At 30.5% G+C, this 22,796-nt stretch overlaps 4 protein-coding genes across 5 annotated transcripts; 2 read left to right on the forward strand and 2 right to left on the reverse strand.

Moving 5' to 3' along the window:
• Nucleotides 1-774: 774 nt before the first annotated feature.
• LOC103580815 (CTP synthase) lies at nucleotides 775-6,875 on the reverse strand. Its single transcript, XM_008562707.3, has 4 exons — nucleotides 6,738-6,875; nucleotides 6,498-6,670; nucleotides 3,447-3,617; nucleotides 775-2,910 (listed from the first exon to the last, which is right to left on the reverse strand). Exons 2-4 carry the CDS (start codon nucleotides 6,661-6,663, stop codon nucleotides 1,475-1,477), a joined length of 1,773 nt encoding a protein of 590 aa, XP_008560929.3. The 5' UTR covers nucleotides 6,664-6,670; nucleotides 6,738-6,875; the 3' UTR covers nucleotides 775-1,474.
• Nucleotides 6,876-6,992: 117 nt separating this feature from the next.
• LOC103580817 (ribulose-phosphate 3-epimerase) lies at nucleotides 6,993-9,040 on the forward strand. Of its 2 annotated transcripts, XM_053738272.1 has the most exons (5): nucleotides 6,993-7,416; nucleotides 7,547-7,851; nucleotides 7,969-8,076; nucleotides 8,563-8,784; nucleotides 8,873-9,040. In XM_053738272.1, the coding sequence occupies exons 2-5, from the start codon at nucleotides 7,615-7,617 to the stop codon at nucleotides 8,978-8,980; spliced, it is 675 nt and encodes a 224-aa protein (XP_053594247.1). In that variant the 5' UTR covers nucleotides 6,993-7,416; nucleotides 7,547-7,614; the 3' UTR covers nucleotides 8,981-9,040. The 2 variants fall into 2 exon arrangements, with proteins under 2 accessions (XP_053594247.1, XP_014295913.1); XM_014440427.2 differs by having other exon boundaries at nucleotides 6,994-7,851.
• Nucleotides 9,041-9,121: 81 nt separating this feature from the next.
• On the reverse strand, nucleotides 9,122-10,835 carry LOC103580816 (putative methyltransferase C9orf114 homolog). The gene has a single exon (XM_008562708.2). The coding sequence runs from the start codon at nucleotides 10,782-10,784 to the stop codon at nucleotides 9,681-9,683; it is 1,104 nt and encodes a 367-aa protein (XP_008560930.1). The 5' UTR covers nucleotides 10,785-10,835; the 3' UTR covers nucleotides 9,122-9,680.
• Nucleotides 10,836-13,741: 2,906 nt separating this feature from the next.
• LOC103580825 (odorant receptor 22c-like) lies at nucleotides 13,742-17,088 on the forward strand. Its single transcript, XM_008562721.1, has 8 exons — nucleotides 13,742-14,041; nucleotides 14,109-14,308; nucleotides 15,624-15,843; nucleotides 15,905-16,011; nucleotides 16,205-16,304; nucleotides 16,372-16,482; nucleotides 16,805-16,960; nucleotides 17,038-17,088. The coding sequence occupies exons 1-8, from the start codon at nucleotides 13,742-13,744 to the stop codon at nucleotides 17,086-17,088; spliced, it is 1,245 nt and encodes a 414-aa protein (XP_008560943.1).
• Nucleotides 17,089-22,796: the final 5,708 nt, after the last annotated feature.

The raw sequence follows: 22,796 nt of genomic DNA on the forward strand, positions 1-22,796 counted from the left end.
CTCGGTTATTTTTAAATTAAAAATGTGTCCCAATCGTTTATAGCTTGGAAATTCCCACCTATTATATCCCACCTTTATCCTGATAAATTTTTACCCTCGTGTTTAAAAATATCAAATATTTTTTAGATCAATAGATAACGTCGCACCTTGACCTTAAAACCCCACTCCGTGTTCAGGCAGCTCGCTGTGAAACTGGAGTGTGTCCGTAGCACCCGCAGTAGGGGCGTATTAGAGAAAATATTTTTTTTTTCAATATTCGATGTTGTTAGCCGTGTAAATAATCCTAATTACGGGACTGTTACTGTACACAAAATAGGATTAAAATCAGTGGAACGGGACAACAGTAACACTACTTTTGGCACTTTGTACGCATACGAACAAAGATGTTTTGAGCTCCCAAACGCTTAAGGGTTCAAATGAGTACCCACAACCCATACTTATTTTCACTTGAAAAAAAAAGAAATATATATATAAATAATATATATATGTATATCTTTGTAACAATTGAAGGTAAGCATGTCTTGTTGGTACTTATTTTAAAGCTCTCTGAATTTTCAATTAAACTACATGCATAAAAACCTCCCGGGGTAAAATGGGCCGCGATATAATAACTTCTTACGAGAAGCCGATTTCATTATTTCAATTTTTCTCCCGAATTTTACTACTTATGACTATTACAGCTATTTTAAAATAAATATAAAAAACTTTTTCAATTATTTTAAACTTTATTTATTAACATTCATGAAAATAATTAAAAATTATATTAATAAAAAATAAAAAAATTCCTAGATAAATTTTATTTGCAGAAATATTTCATTAATATTAAATTGTACAAAATAAAAATTCCTAAGATAAAAGTCTTATTAAAAAAAAATGAGATTTACCTTTTTATCAAAATTTGTTTAACCTTAACTTTTATCAAAATTACCAAATTCTTTTCAATCAACGGATTTCCTTTAAAACGAGTACCCACAACCCTTCTTTCAATTCAAAAAAAAATTTCAAAATTTCATGATACCCTCACCTTTTTCAAACCTAGTCATGTGAGTATTCAAACAAAAGGTGGCACCACCCTTGAACCAAGGACAATTGATCCGCTAATAATTGATTCGAGACGCAATGGATCGAATGATATAAACTTCGGTGGTAATTCTGGTATTAAGTGATTTCACTGGATTATTTTTTCAGTACTATTGCAGGCGTGGGTGTGTTAAAATACTATTGTAATTACGTAGACACAAAACATTTGAAAAAAGGCCACATTACCACTGCACACGTTTATGTTTATATATTTAACTGATATTTTATTCGGGGATATTACCATGTATAACTAATACTATTGTATGCATTATCGTTTGGATCAATTGTCTTTGGACCAAGGGTCAGGTAATCACTGAAACAACCGGAAATCCGCTCTTTTCCTCCCCATCCTTTACTTTTCTCCTTCTCCTCCCCCTACCAAATTTCCAGGCTCTCATTTAATCTGCTTCACTTTACTATTTTTTCCGAAATCCTCTTCATCGCTCAAATCATTATCACTCAAATTTCTCGGTGAAAGTCTACAGCCCCTCGCCAAATAACTCTTCAACTTTCCAACACTTGCCAAAATAAGTCCCAAAAATGGAGCTGAGGGTTTCATCGGCCTAGACAAATACTCCGGATGATACTGAGTAGCGACATAATAATCATGGCCATCCAATTCAATTATCTCCATTCTCTGTCCACTGTCATCTTGACCGACAAATTTCAACCCCGCAGCCTCAAAATCATTTACAAACGCCGGATTGACCTCGTACCTGTGCCTGTGTCTCTCTTCAACTGCTTCGACATTCCCATAAAGAGCTTTGACCACCGAAGTGCACTCTTTGAATTTAGTTGATCTTTTTCCTAACCTCATGGTCCCTCCCTTCTCATTCCCATTGTACTCTGGCATGTCGATAATAACTTGATGGGCAGTCCCAGGATCAATCTCCGTACTGTTGGCGCCCTCCCATGCCAAAACATTCCTCGCGAATTCAATAACCGCGACTTGTAACCCTAGACAGATTCCTAGCATGGGTTTACCATTAACCCGACACCATTTGCATGCAGATATTTTACCCTCAATCCCGCGCTTACCAAACCCACCGGGAACTATAACCCCGTCGGACTTGCAAAGCTGCTGCCAGGCCTCGTGATAGAGGACCGGATTCTCTTGTAAGGTCGCGGTTTCAAGATTCGCGGCTTCGATGTATCTAAGATTCAATTTGTAGCCGACCTCGAGGGACGCATGCTGGAGGGCCTTCGTTACGGAGGCGTACGCATCCTCGAGCTTCGTGTACTTGCCGACGAGGGCAATGTTAACTGACTTACGAAGATGGTCGAAGTTGTCTGCTAGGTCCCGCCATTTTCGCATAAAACTGCGAGGACGCTCAGGTCCGATGGGAAGATTCAGCTGGAGACGCTCGATGAGAAATTCTATTACTCCTTGGGACTCCATTAGAAGGGGCACGCGGTAGATGGAACTAAGATCGTGGATGGTGATGACCTGCTCGGGAGCAACATGACAGAAATTTGATATTTTGTCTTTTACTGAGGGACCAATTGGCTGCTCGGAACGACAGACTATCAAATCGGGGGAGAGACCTAGCCCACGAAGCTCGCGGACTGAGGCCTGGGTCGGTTTGGTCTTGGGCTCGCCAGTTGATCGCGGCTGGGGTACTAGTGACACGTGTGCGACACAAAAGTTTTCTTTTTTTACACGGAACTGGAACTGACGGAAGGCTTCTACAAAAGGCATACCCTCGATGTCACCAATGGTACCGCCTAGTTCGATCACGCAGACCTCGGGAGGATTGTTGTCTTCGGTTACTGGGATCTGGGCGACACGTTCGACCCACTCTTGGATGCAGTCGGTTATGTGAGGCACCACTGAAATCATTTAAAAATTATTAATCAGAATATTGTCTAAGAATTATTTTAAAAAAAGGAGCGGAGTAAAAATTCAATTTTTTTTTTTTTTTTTTTTTGAAAGACTAGTGATACGGGTACTCGTTTAAAAGAGAATTTTGAATACTTTAATCTGGTAATTTTTATTTTATTAAAATTGAGTCATTTTGAATTTTATAAAATTTTGGTAATAATTTTTTTTTCCGTGGGTACTCAAACGAGAGGAAATTTACTTTTTTATACATTCCGTATACTCGTTTTTAGTAAAAATGAAATTTTATAAATTTTGACAAATTTTCAACGCTCTTTTTTCCACATCAAAATATAGTGATGTGGGTATTCAATCAAAAGAAAATTTTATTTTTATTACAAATCACGTATTCATGTTAGAAAATTAATATATTGAATAATTAAAAATTTTTTAATGGAAATATATTGACATAGGTACTTAAACTTAAGGAAATTTAATTTTCTATACAAGTATAAGATAAATAAATAAAAAAGCTAATAAGAAATACCTTGAACTGTCTTTCCTAAATAATCGCCACGGCGTTCTTTGGTGATAACATGTTGGTAAACTTTTCCAGTCGTTATGTTATTATCGCGGTGCAGTGTGATATCGAGAAAACGTTCATAATTGCCGAGATCTAGGTCAACTTCACCGCCATCGTCCAGTACGAAAACTTCGCCTGTAAAAAAATTAATATGATTATTATAAAAGGCTACTATTTATTCTATTGTAATCATCATTATTAATCTTTTCATTTTTTAAATCTTACATTACAAAATATTATTATACAAAAATTGTAAATTAATTTATAAGTAAATTTTCTTCTCCTAATTTTAAGTTACGATAGCACGGAACCTATTGCGTTTTTCTAAGAAAATATCAATGTTTTTTTTATAGGAAACTCAATTATTTTCAAATTCATTTATATGCATTTTTATGATATTTTTGATAAGTAGCCAGTAAATTTAATTTTTTGTACTTAATCAATAAAATAAATAAGTAAGAAATTCTGTAAAGGTATTTTTTTTATCATCAAACATCAATTCTGGCTAAACTATCAGAGGTACGATAAAAATGGTTACCAACAATTTTATAGCTCTTTAAACTCTCCACATAAAAAGTCCTTATCACTTTTTCTGTTAACTCATTGCTTGAGCCGCAATTACAATTTAAAAGACGGAATTTACAAATTACTAAACAAAATGAGTGTGAATGTAGCAGACATCAGAAAAATTTTAAATTATTAATAAACAGAGTAATAATTAATAAAAGAAAATTTTTTAAAAATGCGCATTTGAAACATTTTGAGATTGATAAGTGCATTTTTTATAAATATTATTTTTTTAACTATTCACTCTATTTATTTATAATTTTAAATTTGTCTAATGCCTGCTACATTCCCACTCGTAAAAAAATTTTTAATTTTCATATAAAAATTTTTAATCAACTAAAAAAAACATCAAAAATTTTATCATAATTAATTATGTTCCTTCTTAGTAAAATAAAAAATCTGGGCGTCGGTTGACCCTGCGGGCCAGCCCCAAAACTTCCCGCTGTTTTCGACCTCAAAGAGCTCGAAAACATTAGTGTAGATATATTTTCGAGCTCTTCGATCAAATAATCTGAAATTTTCAGGAAAGTTGATGGCCAACAAGCTCTTTCGATTGCCACCTCAACCATCCAAATCGATTCATCAGTTCAAAAGTTACAAAGAGTTTAGATACATACACACACACACACACACACACACACACACACACACACACACACACACACACACACACACATACACACACTCGGACATCATTCTGAAAATAGTCAGAATAGCTTCCTAGGACCTCAAAACGTCGACATCTGATAAAAACTCGATTTTCGAAAATCGGGGTGAAAACAATAACTTCCCGAAATTTTTGAAAATCGTCGATTTTCTTAGCGGGAAATTAAAAATTTGTAAAAATTAACACAAAACTGTGTGTTAAAACACAATTTTACACAAATTTTTAAGTTGTTTTAACATTATTCATTTGTGTTAAATTAAGGGAGGCCTCTAGTGTGAAAGCTTGAATAAATCGATTTTTTTTTGCATATTTCGATAGTCTATACTTTCACAAATAACATACTAAAATTTAAAGTGCATATCTCAAATAGTTTTTTTAAGTTACAGCCATCTGAAGAGCAGCCGCTTGTCGGTTCTCGAAAATACATTTTTGAAAATTGCTGCATTTCTGATTCGAAGACAAATCATCCGATCGATTTGATGGAAATTGCAGCTTCTTTTATAAATGTTTCTACGTACCATGAACCTTCAGTTATCCAATCGAATCAAAGGTGTAATTTTGGCAGGCTAAAAAATCATCAAATGTTCGCGCAAAATTAAAATTTTTTTTTTTAAACTCTCCCATTTTATTAAATATCAATTTTTTTTTTAGCCCGAGGGTCATGGTATGAAAAATATCCTATAGTTTAATGAATTTCTTGGTTTTTTTAAATCATGCTCTGTGAAGGTCATTATTACCGCAGCAGTGGGGGAACTTTTTTTTTGGGCGTTGGGAAATTATAAATGTAGCAGACATCAGATAAATTTAGAATTATTAATAAATAGACTAAATAATTAATCAAATAAAATTTTTAAAAAATGCGCATTTGAAAAATTAAAAAATTAATAAGTGCACTTTTTTTAAATATTATTTTTTTAATTATTAACTCTATTTATTTATAATTTTAAATTTGTCTGATATCTGCTACATTAAATGAGTGGGGAGTGTGAATAATTCGCTAAATTTTGAATTTTTTGGTTTAAAAATTTTATCTTATATTTATTATATATCCACAAATATATCCTTAAAACAAAAAATATTTCATGCAATAGTTTCCTTTAGAAAAATTCCCAAAAATAATCTTTTTTTACAGGTGGTCACACCAGTGGTCCCTCTGAACACACAAAAATGTAAAACATCTAACATAAAATTTTTAACAAAGACTTTTTCCTTTGTATAAATACGAAAAATTTGCAACTGTGTTGTTAAATTTCCCAAGAAAAATTCCTTGTAAATTTTGCCCTAGTTAAATTCCATGCTCATAATTTAAATTCAACTCAAAGTATCAATGAAATTAAATGGCCGCAAAACCACGTGACTAAAAAAGCGGGACCGCGTGGTCAATTATTTATTATTGTTGCTGCTATACATTATTTCTAATAATAAAAATAAATATATCATAAAAATTTCTACGTCTCAAAAAATAAAAAATTGCTCAAAAAATATATAACTCATACATAAATATTTATATATATTTAATTAAAAATAACCTACTAAAAATAAATATCAATATTCATTGGAACTTTTTTTTTTTTTACCGAAACCAAAGAAAAAAAAATTTAATTCAGAAAAAATTCATAAATAAAACAAAATTTAATTTAATTTATAAATCACAAAAAAATGAATGGGTAATCAGAACAGAAAAAAGAAAAGAAATCACAAAAATAAAACCAAAAATTTTCAATTACAAGAAAAATTCGAGATAATAATTAAAAAAAAATTAAAATGATAATAATTTTTACCATGTTCATATGGAGAAAATGTACCAGCATCAATATTAATATATGGATCTATTTTAATAGATGTCATAGGTATTCCACATTCTTTCAATATTGTCCCAAATGAACTTGAAATAACTCCTTTCCCAATACCGCTAATTACTCCGCCAGTAACAAGTATGTACTTCATTGTAAATCTTTAGAAAAAAATTAATGAGAGAAACAATTTTTGATTTTTTTAATTTATAAAAAAATTCTTGTTACCTCTATTTGTTTTCACTAATTATTAACTATTTTCTACCTATAATTATATACATTTGCTATTATATTGATTTACAAGCACATGCCAGGCTCGAGAGAGACTGGATGGATTTTTTGCACCGCAGACAGTATATTCATTAATTCTGTAATTCTTCACGCTCATTGGCGAAAAATCGTCACTTAACCACTACTTGATACAATAAACTATTTATTTTTAACACTTTCAATCTTTTAAACGACCCCTGGTGCGTAGAAACTCGATAAATTCAGGTACCGCCATTTTGAAATAAGCGCGGGAGAAATTAAAAATTTGAATTTCAAAATTAGAAAAAATAGATTTTTTTTTGTTATTATCGTTAATAATTATAATAATTAATCAAATTTGACTACTTGGAATTAAAAATTAAAGTTAATTATTATTATTGTTTGAAGACCAGTAAAAAAAAAGATTTTAAAATTACTCACGAGCGTGCGCGATTGAAATTTTGATGTCAAATTTATTTTTAAAAAATTTCTATTATTTTTCATAATTTTTAATTTTTGCACGTAAATAAAATTCACAAAATTTTGAAAATTATTTTCAGTTTGTTTTTAAAAATTTTTTTTTCGAATCTTTTATTTTTTTTAATCCTAACCTAAGAAATTATTTTTAAAGTAATTATAGAATTTTTGAGCAAAAAACGTGAGTAGAATTTCAAAAAAGTTGTTACAAATTTTACTCAACAAAAAAAAAATTTTTTGTCTAAAGAAAATAAAAAAATTAATTTTCATTTTTATGTGTTCATTTTTATTTGTGCGGCCACGTGGTCTAGAATAACTTGAAATAATTGCTGGGTCACGTTAAACAAATTTTTAAAAATATAAATTTAAAAACAACAAAATGTCAAAAATTTTGAGCGCTAAAATTGGACCCTCGATTTTAAACGCCGATTTATCAATTTTGTATGAAGAATCAGTTAAATTAATAGACAATGGTGCTGATTATTTGCATCTTGATGTAATGGATGGTCATTTTGTGCCAAATTTAACTTTTGGTCACCCGGTGGTAAAATGCCTGAGAAAAAAAATAAAAAATGTTTTTTTTGAAACCCATATGATGGTTTCGAAACCCGATCAGGTACGCAAATATTTGATAAGCATGGCATATATATTTGTAAATATATAAATATACTTTCAGCTTCTCAGAAGTTGGAGATAAGGAAAAAAAAAAAAAAAACTAATGGAATTTTTTTAGTGGATCGAGCCAATGGCTGATGCTGGTGTTGATCAGTACACTTTTCATGTCGAGCCTGTTAAAGATGTTGGGGCTGTTTGCAGAAAAATTAAAGAAGCCGGGATGAAGGTAATGATAAATTAATTGATTGGATTTGACAATTTTTAGGAAAAATGGGGGACATTTAGCTGTTTGTATCTTTAAATGACAATTCTGGGTAAAGTATGAGAGATAGGGTAAAAATGTCAATAAATAAACTTGTAGGGAATTTAATCGAGAATAAAAAAGTAATCGATGATTTTTTCGTAAAATTTAATATTTCATGAGATAATTGAATTTTAAATCCAGGGGTTTGGTAATTGAAGTAGAAATTAAATATCTGAAAATTTTTATTACTTTGAATGTAAATTCTGGCTAAATTATTGGAGATACGATAAAATTGTACTAAAACAAAGTTGTAGGGAATTAAATTTTCTATAAGAAAGGTCCCGATGACTTTTTTTGTAAATCTAATAGTTTGCTAGTAATTTGAATTAAAAGAATTGGAGCTAGAAATTGAGGAAAAGGAGAAAGAAAAGATTAATTGTATTTTTTAATGAATAAATTTTTTTTAAGGTCGGTGTGGCATTGAAACCTGGTACGGAGGTAGATGTTGTTACGGAATACATTGAACTAGCAGATATGGTGTTAATAATGACTGTGGAGCCAGGGTTTGGAGGACAAAAGTTTATGGAGAACCAGATGGTGAAAGTTAAATGGCTGAGAGACAATTATCCTGGTTTGGATATTGAAGTTGATGGTGGAGTAGGTCCTAATACTATTGACATGTGTGCCAAGGTATTTATTAATGAATAATAATTATAATATTCATTGATACTTACTATAAATTTCATGTTTTTTTTTTTTTTTTTTTATTATCTCTTAGGCCGGAGCAAACATGATCGTTTCCGGTACTGCTGTAATAGGATCTGCAGATCAGCGTAAAGTTATGTCGAGTATGAAACAAACAGTAAATGGATACTTAAATAATTGATAGTGATAATGGGCATGTTTTATATTTTCTGGGAATAAAATTTTATTTTTCAATTTTAAATTTGCTGGTATTTTTTTCAGAGAATTTTCGATACTGAAAGTTTGTAGAGAATAAAATTTCCTGAAGAATGAGTATCAACATGATATGGTTTGGGTGAAATAGAAATAGTTGATTTTGGTTTTGGAAAATTTTTCTTAAGGATTAAATACCGTGATGTGGGTACTTGAACGACGGGAAATTACAAAACAAACTTAGTTATGCTAGTGATGTAAAAATACAAGTTGTTTTTTTTTGTTTATTTTTAAAAAATATTTTTAAAATCGAAACGAAGAAGTACGTACTCTTTCAAGTAGAAATATTAAATTCTATGTTAGTAAACTATAAATACTCGAAAATTTGATTTAAATAACTTTAGTAGACAATTTTACAAAATAATTTTTTTTTTTATTAATTTTCTAATGAACTTGAGGAACAATTTTGATACCAGGGTTTTGTAGAGATTGAAATTCTGCGTAAAATGAGTACTAACATCACTATTATTAAATCACAAAAATCTCAAAATCCAGCTTTTGCGAATTTAAAAACAAAATCATGCAATTAAAATATACTCATGTGGGTACTCATTTTTTGTAGAATTACATTTTCTGCCAAAATAAAAATACAAAATTTACAAAAATTCACTTTATTAATAATAAAAACTTCAATTCTCCTCACTCACAGGAACCATTTTCTTCCTCATCTCCGCCAGAGTGATAAAAATTGCTTCCTCAGTCCTAATAGTTCTTGACCCCTGATCCGGACACGTGTTGACATACTCCCCAAAAAGCAGCCTCGGGTCCTCAATGTCCAGCTTTGGATCTCCCTCGACCGCGGCCTCCAATCCCGCAAGTCCTCCAAACACAATCAGACCTCTCTTGTACTTCAGCCCACCGTCTTCAATCTCATCAACACTTTTTCCTTTGTCCGAAGTTCCTACCGTCAGATCGTAGCCTTCCTCATAAGGGCATTTTTCAAAAATTTCCGTAAGACTTCTCGCCAACCTGACCGTGTAGCCCCAGTACAAACCCTCTTCCCTAGGAGTCCTGGGACTCACCACCAAGCCCTTGATTTTCTTGCCCTCCTGTTCTTCTGGAATCCTAACCGTGACCCTCAGGTCGGGGGTCAAAGTTTTGTCAATCTCTACATCCCTCAGCAGGCCACAGTTGACCTGTGACCCTCTCCCCGGCTTCAGAGGCTTGTCCACTACGACTCCTTCCCGGAACTCGCAGTGGTCATTCTGCCTCAGATGATGGGGCGCATCCAGAGGGTTCAGAACTCCCGCGTACTGAAGGTCTTTGTGCAGAGGGAAAAAATATTTCCTCAAATACTGCGGGCACTCTAGATACTGGAGGATCCTGGCCAACTGCAGGCAAGCCCTCCGGTAGGCAAAATTATCAACACCTTCGACCCTCACCCTTTTCGACTGTCGCTCCTCTTCAGTAATTTCTCCTTGGTCATCGAAGACCACGATCTCGTCAACCTTATAGACGCAGGCCGCCCTAGCAATTTGCCCTGCCAAGTACGTCCTCAACTCCTGGGACTGGGCGTTGTCTAGGATCGACCCTGGCACGGCAATGGTTAAACTCGGTACTATTTTTTTAACTTTGCTCGAAATTTTCTCTTCTTCCAAAACTTCTTCGACTTTTGGTTCCTTTGTTTGAGATATTTTCTTCATGAGCTTTTGTTCCCGCCATTTTTTTCTGTTTTCTTTGTGAATTTTGTTATGTTCCTTCCAACTTTTTCCCAATGGAATTGCTGCTGCCATTGTTTGTTTTTTTGAAAATTTATTGGTTAGTTTAGCACGTGGTTCCAAAGTTTTTTGACTACTGGGTCTATATGTGATTTTGTTTGGGGTTCAGGGAGTTGGAATTCAAATTCTAGTTGCTAGAGCGCGCCAGTGGGCTGGGAGAAAGGTTTCTGGAGAGAAAGCTTTTTTATCGGTTATCTTTGTAGAAGTGGGGTTGAGAAACCAGTAGATGGCAGAAAAAGTCTGAAACTGAAAACGCAAGAAATTTAAATGATGGCGGGAAATTTTAATGAGAAATGACAAGTGGGTGAATAGCATTAAAGAGATGGAAATCCGACCAAAAACAGATTCTTTGTAAAAAGAAAATTACGCCAAGTACTCGTTCGACATTGATCCAGTTCAAGAGACTCAGTACCTGATTATTCATGTATTAGTATTTATTTATTTACTCATTTATTTATAGTTAATTACAAAAATAAGTTCAAATAATTATTAACTTAGGATTGATCCCGCCAGAGCTCGTTTTCATGAAAGAAAGATACGCCAGCAGCTCATACAATATATAATTAATAAAATTAATAATTATAGACATTATAGACAATTACATTTATAAATTCTGTTACAACCCAGACAGCATTCAAGTTGGAATGACTGCTTTACAATGTCGTTTTGATGCATCCTCAAAAAGTCTCATAATGAGACGTATAAATCATAAATAGGAATTCATTTAGAACTCATCAAGACGTCATTTTGCTATCTTAAGGAAACTATTTATTTAAGGGAACGTCCTTAAATATTTATAAAATAGATTCTTAAAAATACTCAGGCTTTTAGCTAATGTTATTTTTATCGGTAGCGAATTCCAGAAGTTAATACCTGTTACGAAACGACTTTTGATAATGATTGTTGTGACAAAATGGTACCCATAATGAATTTGTTTCTCGAGGATCTTGTCGTAATACATACATATTATTTTTGAACACAAGACTATTCCCTATAAATCCAGTTAGACCTAAATAAAAAGCCTTATAAAATAATGTACTAATGAGATACAGTCTTCTACTTTCTATAGACAGCCAGCCTAGCTTTTGTCTATATTGCACGACTCATGATGCGAAGCATCAGAGAGTGCTTTACGATCGAAAAATTTTTTTCGCCTCACTTCGGCAACTATTTCAATTATTATACCTTTGTTGATTTACGGAATTAAGATAAGTTGCATACCATTTTGAAGATAATTTAATGGAGATTAATTCCATACTTTTCAAAAATTTATTTAGTTCAATAAAAACCGAAAAAACATCAAAATAGTTTAATAAAATTTTCTGTCCGTCAAGTATGAAACCCGTAGACACGATAACTCGCGAAAAAATCCAGTAATTGAAACAAATTTTTTAAAAAAAAATTCTTTGAAAGATTTGTAGATCCCCTATTGAAAATGGCTAGGTAACTCAGTGTCGTTTAATTACAATTAATAAAAGAATAAAAAGGCTGTATAACTATACATATATATATCTATGTAAAATTAATATGGATGGTGATATATCTATACATTATACGTACATTTATTCCACCAGGGGCGCTTGCACATTACCGACCTAATACAGCTGTTTTTTTTTTGTGTTATTGCTAATTGGTAAGCCTGAATTTTTTCAATTCAATTCTTTTTTTTTATTTGTTTATATATATATATATATATTTTTTTTTTTTTGTTATCAATCGAGATATTTTAAGAAAACTCTTTTATAATTATAAAAAATTACTAACATAATTAAAAAAAAAAAAAAAAAAAAAAAAAAAAAAATAAGTTTATTCGTGCTTCCCGCCATTTTTTTGTTATTATTTTATTATTTCATAATAAATGAGCATTATGAGTCGTGCACTTTTAGATTTTACAAATTTTTTGACATGTGTTCATGCTTACTTAGACGCAGTATATATTTAACTCAAGCGTTAAAGTTACGCTGTAATTGAGTGCATAACACACTAGGCATATCTGTAGAAGAAACAGCACAATAGTCATAAAAAGGAAGTATTAATGATAACACTAACTGTCTTTTATTGATAACGAAAAAATTTTTCTGTTTATTTGTATATCTATTAAATTTCTATTACATTCTCCAGTATTCTTTGAAAGAAATATGGCAATGTGGGTATTAGTTCTAGAGGAAGTTAAAAATGCTTCAGGATCACATTAAGATTCTAAAATTATTTAGTTACAGAAGTATTCAAAATGTTGACGAAAATAATTTAGTATTTTCTTATAAATAATATAAAATTCATTTATAACAATAACCATTTCTAAAGCTTACCTCGTTTATAACATCTATCAATTAAATAATATTTTCTCACCAACACGTAACTTGTTATAAAATATAACCAAGTTAATCAGTAATTTATCAATTATTTATTTCAAAAACAGTAATGATTCTCAGCAGCCAAGTGTGTAATTATAGATAAATAAATATTTGGATTGTCGATGATTTACAATAATTTTAGTCGCTTGACAATAAGTGAGCCTGCAACAATCAAAATTGGTTAAAAAAAAATAATCAAAAGTCTTTTAGTGAGTGAGTACAGAGCTAAAGAAGATCTAGCTGGTGGTGACTGTACGTCAGTCAGTTTCTTACTGAGGAGCTCTGTCCGCTCGAGCCTCCCCATCGTTGGCTTTCAGTCGGAGTGGGGATGAAGTATCGATCACTTAATGACGGGGTTCCGTCACGCAACCATTTTTCCATCATACATTTGTCATTTTTTCCTCGTATTTTATACATTTTCTATTTAATATCGATTAGATAATTTACCTATTATTTATTTCGCAGAAATAATATGTAGAGAAAAAAAAATTTACCTCTCTAAGGATATGACATTTCTTTTTATATAACCAGTTATTATCTATCTCCTCGTCATCGTATTTTTTTATAAAGTCACTTCTATAAATATATATAAGACTTGAATAAAAGAAAAAAATAAGTATGGAAAATAATATCAGAAATATTGAAGAGGAAGAATTGCCGACATGCGATAAATTATTTAGCCTCGAATTATTGGCGTTCAAATTGATCGGGTTGGGTTCACTACAAAGTGCATTTGAAAAAAATAATAAAATTGCTGTAACTTTTTTAGAAATATTTCTATTTTTATGCGGCTTCGGTGTTTTAATTGTTCTCGTATTTAGTGCGTCGTATACTGTGAGTATTTTTTTAAGCATTGACTTAACTCTGGCTTGTGAAATACTGACATTTATATTTTCTACAACAATAACTTTGGGCAAGGTAATTTTTTTTTTCTTAATTTTCAACAAATTTTTTTATTTAAAAAATTTTTATTTTCATAAATCAGGTATTGAGATTGTGGATCTATAGGATGGATCTGATTAAAATACTGAGGGAATTTAACGACCTGTGGGAGGAAAACGCGAGAAAACGGCAAGATTTAAAGGAAGAGATTTATAAAATAATCAATGATTCTAAGCCAATACGTTATAGTTATTTTATTGTCGCTGGTTTGTTGAGTATGAGTTACGGAATGCGTCCTTACTTGTAAGTTTAAAACGTGGTAAAAAATGGGAACAGATTGTTTTTTTGCTGTCATTAAAATTTGTTATTTTTTATAAAAATCTTACTCTTGGAAGACAAATGATAATATTTTTTTATACTCAGAGGAACGGTGAGGGGACAATTTTTAAACGTTTTGAAATTTTGTAGAGCTCTTTAAAATAATATATAAATAATGAGAAAATCCGATGTTACTGGAAAAAACCTTGTGAGACCTCACAGATCTGCTATATTTAACCCGTCAGCAATCCCGTTATGAGCATTTTGCTCATAGGACACTTTTCAACTTATAGGATGTCGCTGTCCCACAAGTAAGACACTAAAAATCACGGGAGTGCTGACGGGTTAATGCTGCTACGGTGAGTCTGCACTCGCGTATTTCATTGAGCTGAACCGTAAGAACCACTGGAACTCGGGTTGCCGGCCCGATATGAACAATTAACTCGTGCGGATAAAAAATTAAACATAAATAGTTATCTCAAGAAAAAAAAAATTATATTTTGAAGTTTATAACATTCAAATTTAATCTTTTCTGAATATTGTCTGATTTTTTTTTACGCTAGGTTTTTTTCCTCAGGAGTAAAAACTACTATTTTATCACTGTGAAAAATTCCCAACAAATTTTACTATGGGTGCATAATAACACTGGATTATAAAAAAAATGATACAAAATTTACAAGTGTCCCATAGTAAACGTATGCGCATAAGCCAAAATCGTATAGTCTGCGCATACGTTTACTATGGGACACTTGTAAATTTTGTATCAGTTTTCTAATAGTCCAGTGTTATTATGCACCCATAGTAAAATTTGTTGGGAATTTTTCATAGTGTACAAATCGAGCTATCAGCGCAGTCAGAGCTCAAAAGGAGCATCTTTTCATTCTCACCGAAAATATGTATAACTATACGAAAATATTAATATTTATTATAGATATAGTCAATGTTTTATAAATTTACGATTTTGACTTTAACAATTTATTCCTTAAAAAGTTTTAAATATTTTGATTTGAAATTTGGTGTAGACTTGTTGGTTTACGCAGTCGCGGCAAAAATAGTATTTTGTTTATAAAAAATAGCCGCACAGAGTTTTTTCCAGTTACATGAGATTTTCTCGTTATTTATATTATTTCGAACAATTCCTCAAAATTCCAAAAGCGTTTCAAATTTGTCCACCTTAGCATGTATCTGAAATCCTTATTTGACTGGATTACACTATACTTATAACATTTTACCTCACCTTTTTATGTGGATTAAATTTGAAAAGAATTAATTTTTACGTAACAATAATTTATTTTGACAGTCTAATGTTATGTTATTTTCTAAAACAATCTGAAAACAAGACAATGGATCTAAAAGAAACGGTTTATCCAATAATTTACCCGATACCATCAGGAACATGGCCAGGTTGGCTCTCATGCGTGACATACGAACAAGGAATAATTTTCTTTGGAATGATATATTGGATTGCTTGTGACACACTATTTATTCTACTTACTTCTCACATTTGTGTCCACTTTATGGTAAAAATAAAAAAATTAAAAAATCCTATTCATCTAAATTCATTATAAATAAATTCGATAGATTATATCTAACGACTTATACAAATTACACGATAATCATCATGAAAACAATAACGATAACTACAAATTAATAGGAGAACTATCAAGACGTCATCAGAAAATGTTTGTGTGAGTATCAGAGGCCTGAAGCACCGCGTTGGCCGCATGAGCCTTCGGCTAATGCTGCCAACATGCGCAATATTTCCATTCTAGATGACGTAATCAATTATTTATATAAATAGTAGACTAAATATTCCCCTAAAGTTGCTCTAGATGTTATCAGAAGTGGTCAATAAATAAATAAAATTTTTAATTTTTTCAGATTATGTCAAAAAATCGAAACTCTTTATAGTCCAATCGTTTTACTAACAGTATTATTTAATGGCGTCGATTTATGTTTTTGTATTTTTGCACTGGACAAAGTAATTTACTAACAATAAACTTTTAATTAATAATTAATTTGTAATAAATATGTTTATTTATATTAAGGAAATATCTGAAGGTCATTGGATCAAAGTTGCAAGAAGTATCACACATGCATTGACACTGTTTATTCAAATAATTATTTATTGTAATTTTGCGCACATGGCTACTGAACAAGTTGAGAATTTTTTTTTCCCTATCGATTTAAGTCTCATTCCATACGTACGAATGTACGGATTCTCAAGATCTCAAAAACTAATCAACCGTTATTTAAAAATTTTTGTAGCAGTTTTAAAAGCTACTGGTCCTATAGACTTTAAAGTATAACTAGACAGAGATTTCGATAAATATTTTCAATCTTTGTGGGAGTAATTAAAATCCACGAGCAAATTATCATGATATCGAGGACTCGTACATCCGTACATACTTTGGAAGCAGCTCGAATCGTCTGAAATTATTTTCTCCGGGGAATAAATTTTAATTAATTTTTTTTTTTTAGACTAAAACAGTAAGCGACGCCATCTATAATTCGTCATGGTTAAATTGCGATACAAAAATGAAGAAAATAATGGGAATAATTATGATGCGGGCTAACAAGGAGTATAAATTTGCGGCTTATGGTTTATTGATACTCGATCGTGAACAAATGACTCGGGTATAGAAATAACTCATATTTATCGATATCATCACTAAAAAAAAAAAATTTATTCATTTATTTATTGTGATTATTAGATTGTCAAGACAACGATGAGCTACTTTACACTCCTGAGAAGTTTTTCGTAATAATATCAATTTAACGCGGATCCAATATGTGGATTTATACTCTCTAAATCTGAAACAGTGACTATTCATTGTTTCAGATTTAGAGAGTATCCAAGTATGTTTAATAAATAATAATAATGTTAATTAATGTTGTAAGTTATTTGTTTTTATAAAAATCAAAAAAAGGTATATAGAAGTCACTATACGGATTATCGACCCATTTACCTCATTAAATGTTATGCAAAATATATTTATCATCTCCTAATAAATCATATTGATTACATTTATATTATTGTTTCAATTAGAAATTTGACGACGGATTGTAATAGATGATTAAATTATGCGTAAAATGAGTACCAACATCGTAAGGTTTGAGTATTCAAAAATTTTTGAAAAAAATATGGCGGTTTAGGTATTTATTTAATATAAAATTATAAAATATGTTTAAAAATTACGTTAATATTTAAAAATTATTTAATTACACAAGTATTTAAAATTTCGACAATACATACACTGAGAAAAAAAAGTACTATTTTCGAAACAAGAATTTCTTGGTTCAAGAAATCCGTTCAAAATATTTATTTTATTATTATTAATTATCAATTTCTTGAGAAAAAAGCATCAAATTTATTTTTGTTATTATATGAATTTGATATTATATTATAAGTAAACAAAAGAATAGCTTTACTTGAATTAAATAAAAATTATTTCCTTCAATTCTACGAATTCTTGAGACAAAATTATATATTCTTGAAAATTATCAAGAATATATGTTCTTGTATCAAGTAAATGTTCTTAACAAAAGTATTTTTTTTTCTCAGTGTATAGTGTATTGTGTGACAAGGGATGAAACAAGACGATTTCAGACTAGGGTGAAGTTGGCTACCCAAGCCGTAGGCGAGGGCTAAAATCACCCGCAGTTTGAAATTGTGTTTCATCCTTAGTAACACACTATATTTTTCATGATTACCTGAATCGGGACTTCAAGATTCAGTGTCAGCAACCAGTAAGAAACAAGTTTATTTCAAGCCGATGATACGGACAACTGTTAGAGAATGAGAAATCTGTGATTTATAGCCTCTTATTAAATAATAAATAAGACAAAAATTATATTTTTCCGCCTCCGGACGGAAAGCGCCAACTTTCGTCCCGCTGTGCAAAACCAAGTTGCCATTTTCCGCCTCCATCGACGAGAAAAATAGTATACACTCCTCGGGAAGTAAATAAGAAAGCCTTAGATCACATGTTTGTTGACCTCGGCTTCGCCTCGGCCAATCACGTGTTCTGAGACATTTCTTACTTTCCTTCCCTAGATGTGTAATATACTATTTCACTCATTTTTTAGTAATTTTATTTGGTTAATTACAACTGTCATTTAAAAAATGGAATAAGTAAACTGAACTAATAAACAAGCAAATGATAGTCATAAGGCTGCAAATGAACATTAAATATAACTATTATCACGCAGAAACAATATCAATATAACTAACACCAGGCAGAAACTTCCCAAGGGAAGAAACACGCATGTTTCTACCCGTTGTATGCATTCAGGTATTTGTGAATTATGAATTCGCTAGAAGTTGTTTGCAGCATCGGCTTGAAATTAGCTTGTTTCGACTGGCTGTAGAAACACTGAAACTTGAAGTTTCGATGATAGTATCATGAAATAGTATATTGCGTGACAAGGGATGAAACAAAACGATTTCAGACTAGAATGAAGTTGGCTGCTCGAGCCGTAGGCTACGTTTTGTGCAAAGTTTCGATGCTGTTATCATGAAAAAATAATTTATTATTTATTTAGAAATAATTAAAAGTTTATTCATAACGATAAATATTTATAAAGTTCACTTCATTAATAACATCCATCAAATAAATTAAATTTTTTTCACCGACACGTAACTTGTTATAAAATATAAACAAGTTAATCAGTAATTTATAAATTATTGATTTCAAAAACAGTAATGATTCTCAGCAGCCAAGTGTGTAATTATAGATAAATAAATATTTGGATTGTCGGTGATTTACAATAATTTTAGTCGCTTGACAATAAGTGAGCCTGCAACAATCAAAATTGGTTAAAAAAAAACTAATCAAAAGTCTTTTAGTGAGTGAATACAGAGCTAAAGAAGATCTAGCTGGTGGTGACTGTACGTCAGTCAGTTTCTTACTGAGGAGCTCTGTCCGCTCGAGCCTCCCCATCGTTGGCTTTCAGTCGGAGTGGGGATGAAGTATCGATCACTTAATGACAGGGTTCCGTCACGCAACCATTTTTCCATCATACACTTGTCATTTTTCTTATATTTTATACACTTTCTATTTGATATCGATTAATAAAATATACCGTTTATTCTCTCTAGAGTCGTTTTTTCAACCCTACAATTTTTTTTCTTACCCTTCTGCATTTGTCATATTTTTCACATATATTATTCATACCCTATCAAGTACCTACTTTACTGTCATCCTCGACCTTTCTCACTATTACAGTATCAGTATCAAATTACAATTGACAAAAGTCAATGACATAACTTATATTCTAACGTTTTATCAATTTTGTTTAAAAAAAAAAATAAGTCCATAATTATGAAAGAAAACATTCCATCTTGCATAGAAATATGTGCCATTGAGTCATTTGTTTTTAATTTAATTGGTTTAAGCTCATTAAACACAGCATTTTCACTTAATAAAGATCAACTTCTGCCAAAATTAAAATCTTGGGAAAAATTTTTTTTTTATGCCGCTTTTTTTCCCTTTATGTTTTTATTCTTTAGTTTAGTGACTACAATACCTCAGTATGTTGGCAAAGATTTTTCATTAACATGTGATAATGTATCAGTACTTTTTACCACTATAATAATAACAACTAAGGTAAGTTATTGTATTTTCAATTTTTTTTTCTACACGCTTAATTATGCATTGATTTTAGGGATTATTCTAGTTTAGGCGGTTAAAAAAAAGGCTATTTTCATTAATTTGTTTACAAAGGAATTGTGTTAAATATTCATAAAAAGTTTATTTACCTTGACTAATACACTCTTAAAGTACATAGAATTTTTTTTTTTGTTACGATAACTAAAAAAATGGCGACATTTGAAAAAAATTGCGGAAAATACGGTTTTTTTCCTTGTTTGTGGGCCAAAAAAATAGTTAAAATTAAAAAATTCAATTCAACCGTAGTTTAGGCGAGAGCTACACGTCTACTGAATGTAAATAATTTTTATTTTTTTATTTTAGATGAGCCATTATCGAAATATCGCCGCCGCTAGCGAACTATTTTTTTTTTTTTACGGAGTTTCCTTCATCTGCCATTTCAACATATTAGAAGAGTGAAAAAAGAAAGAAATTAAATTTTTCTATATAATTTAAGAGTCTAGTAGTCAACCTAAATAAACTTTTTCTAAATTTATATTAATGTTTATAACAATTCTCTTTTAAAAAAATTAATGAACATAGCCTTTATTTTTACCACCTAAACCAGAATGACCTCGTAACTAAAAAATTTTTGGGATTATGGAATTCTGAGGACTGTAATTGGGGTTAAAAGTGTCGTAGGAAATTAAGTTAAAATTTTATTTGAGTGTTTACAGCTTGCATTAAAAAATGGTTATTGTAAATTTTGTTTAACATAATTTTTCGTAATATAGATAAGGGTGCATTCGGAAATGCTCTAGCCAAACGTTACTATATAACTAGAGCTACAGCATTTCCGAATGCACCCTAAAAAGTTATATAATTTTGGGAACTATACAAATTGGCGAAATTTGGATGTCAATTCTGATCAGGCCTAACTTTTCATGAATCATGATATAACAAACGTTTGAATCACGATGATCATGCCTTAATCAGTTTGGTCATACCTGAATCATGCACAATGACTTTTTCCCGAGTACATTAAGAAATAATAATAATAGTAATAATAATAATAGAAAACGACCAATTTTCTTACCTCTCACATTTGGAGCCTGAAATTTAACAAAAAGAGAATTTATTAGAAAAATAATTAGAACTACATAAAACTAGACTCTCGAAGGTTGAAAATAAAATTTATTTAGTTTCCATCCGTAAATTTTAAATCAAGTTACAGTCATTTTAGCCTCACTAAAAATTTTTAGCGATTTAGATTTTATTAGTCTTCCGAATAATTACACTGATAAAAATCGTGTTTTCTTCCGAAATACGCTGCGTACTTGGCCTATCCGTACTTGAGTCAACTGAATTTCAATTGATTTAAAAACATGGAAATTGAAACAAGTTCATAGGGAGATTTGAATGAAAGACTTTATGGTTTTAGGCTTACTATAGAAATATTTCTGTCAAAAACGATGTATTTGATGAAATGAAATGTGAGATTACAGTAAAAAATAAGAGATGGAGCTGAAGTCGTCTATATATGTGATAAAAACAACTATGAATTTGAAAAAATACTGTTTTGAGTTGATAGAAATTATTGATTTCTTTCAATCAATTTTGCAAATGTTGTTGATGAAAAGTTTTATGCAATTATCTTAACTTACTTTTTATTTTCCTCAATATATTATAGTGGTGTGTCAATCATATGAATTACTCAATAATAATACAAATGACTTTGAAATAATTGGATACTTTCTGGCTACAAGGAACTAGTACCGCTGATTAAGCTTTATTTCATTTTTATATGACTAATTATTTACTACCTACAATGTATTTTTGTAATAGGAGAAGTTAAATATATCATTGATTGTGTGTGTCCAGAGTAAATGAATATAAAAAAAAAAAAAAATTTACAGGAATTTATTATTTTTAGAATATTCAAGAGCATGAATGGAATACAAAAGTCACTGTTTCTTTTATCTAAAACATCCCTCGTGAAAAACGTTTATAAAAAAAAAATATAGTAAAAATACATAAAAATTATATAAATATATATAAAATATGTGTAAAAAATGCATTTCTAATAGCTAAATTTTGGCCGATTTTCGTATAAATTTTACATATTTTAAATGTAACTCAAATATACTAAAAAAAAAAGATGGGAGGATCAAAACGGGGTACTGAAGGAAATACTAAGCTATTGAGAATTCAAATACAGTTAATTTTTTTTTTTTTCAATGATATCCAAAGTAAATATTAGAATTAATTTTCAGAGACCATTACAAAAAAAAATTTCATTTTTGCGGGCAAAATAGGGTACCTTCTAAAAAAAGTAAAAAAAAAAAAAAATTTCTGAATATTAAATAAATTCGATTACATTAAATTTTCTTGTGAGTAATTTTAATAAAGAAAAATTACATTTCACATAATTATTAGGTGCAAGGCAAAATTCAAAATTTTTCAATGGTTTTTATCATAAAACAAAACTCATTAACATTTTTTGACTGAGACTTTCGATTTTTAAAAAAGTTTAACAAAAAACATTCAAAACAATGGTCAATTACATTTACAAAAATGATTTTGGAAGGTTTAAAAAACATTTAAAAAAAAAGGATTTCTTTTTAATGTGATTTTGGGGGTACCCTATTTTGCCTTCCTTTTTCTTATATCTTATAATATATAAAAAATACATGCATGAAAATATAAAGAAAAGATATTTCAAATACATAAGTATATAATTTTATTATATTTTTTTTCTTATGTTATTGGTTAAATTAAAAATATATCTTTCATATTTTCATAATTATATTTTTTTTTATATTTGAAACATGTTATTAATATAATTTTTATATATTTTCAAATATGTATTTCTTATACACCTT

Source organism: Microplitis demolitor, chromosome 4 (genome assembly GCF_026212275.2).
Source record: "Microplitis demolitor isolate Queensland-Clemson2020A chromosome 4, iyMicDemo2.1a, whole genome shotgun sequence".
NCBI lineage: Eukaryota > Metazoa > Arthropoda > Insecta > Hymenoptera > Braconidae > Microplitis > Microplitis demolitor.

Coding starts and splice junctions, on each gene's coding strand:
- LOC103580815 (XM_008562707.3), bottom strand. CDS start 6,663: ATGAAGTACATACTTGTTACTGGCGGAGTAATTAGCGGTATTGGGAAA. Junction 3,618..6,497: donor ATTTTCTCCATATGAACATG/GTAAAAATTATT, acceptor ATTTTTTTACAG/GCGAAGTTTTCGTACTGGAC. Junction 2,911..3,446: donor TTTAGGAAAGACAGTTCAAG/GTATTTCTTATT, acceptor AAATGATTTCAG/TGGTGCCTCACATAACCGAC.
- LOC103580817 (XM_053738272.1), top strand. CDS start 7,615: ATGTCAAAAATTTTGAGCGCTAAAATTGGACCCTCGATTTTAAACGCC. Junction 7,852..7,968: donor TGGTTTCGAAACCCGATCAG/GTACGCAAATAT, acceptor GAATTTTTTTAG/TGGATCGAGCCAATGGCTGA. Junction 8,785..8,872: donor CTATTGACATGTGTGCCAAG/GTATTTATTAAT, acceptor ATTATCTCTTAG/GCCGGAGCAAACATGATCGT.
- LOC103580816 (XM_008562708.2), bottom strand. CDS start 10,784: ATGGCAGCAGCAATTCCATTGGGAAAAAGTTGGAAGGAACATAACAAA.
- LOC103580825 (XM_008562721.1), top strand. CDS start 13,742: ATGGAAAATAATATCAGAAATATTGAAGAGGAAGAATTGCCGACATGC. Junction 14,042..14,108: donor CAACAATAACTTTGGGCAAG/GTAATTTTTTTT, acceptor TTCATAAATCAG/GTATTGAGATTGTGGATCTA. Junction 16,483..16,804: donor CGCACATGGCTACTGAACAA/GTTGAGAATTTT, acceptor TTTTTTTTTTAG/ACTAAAACAGTAAGCGACGC.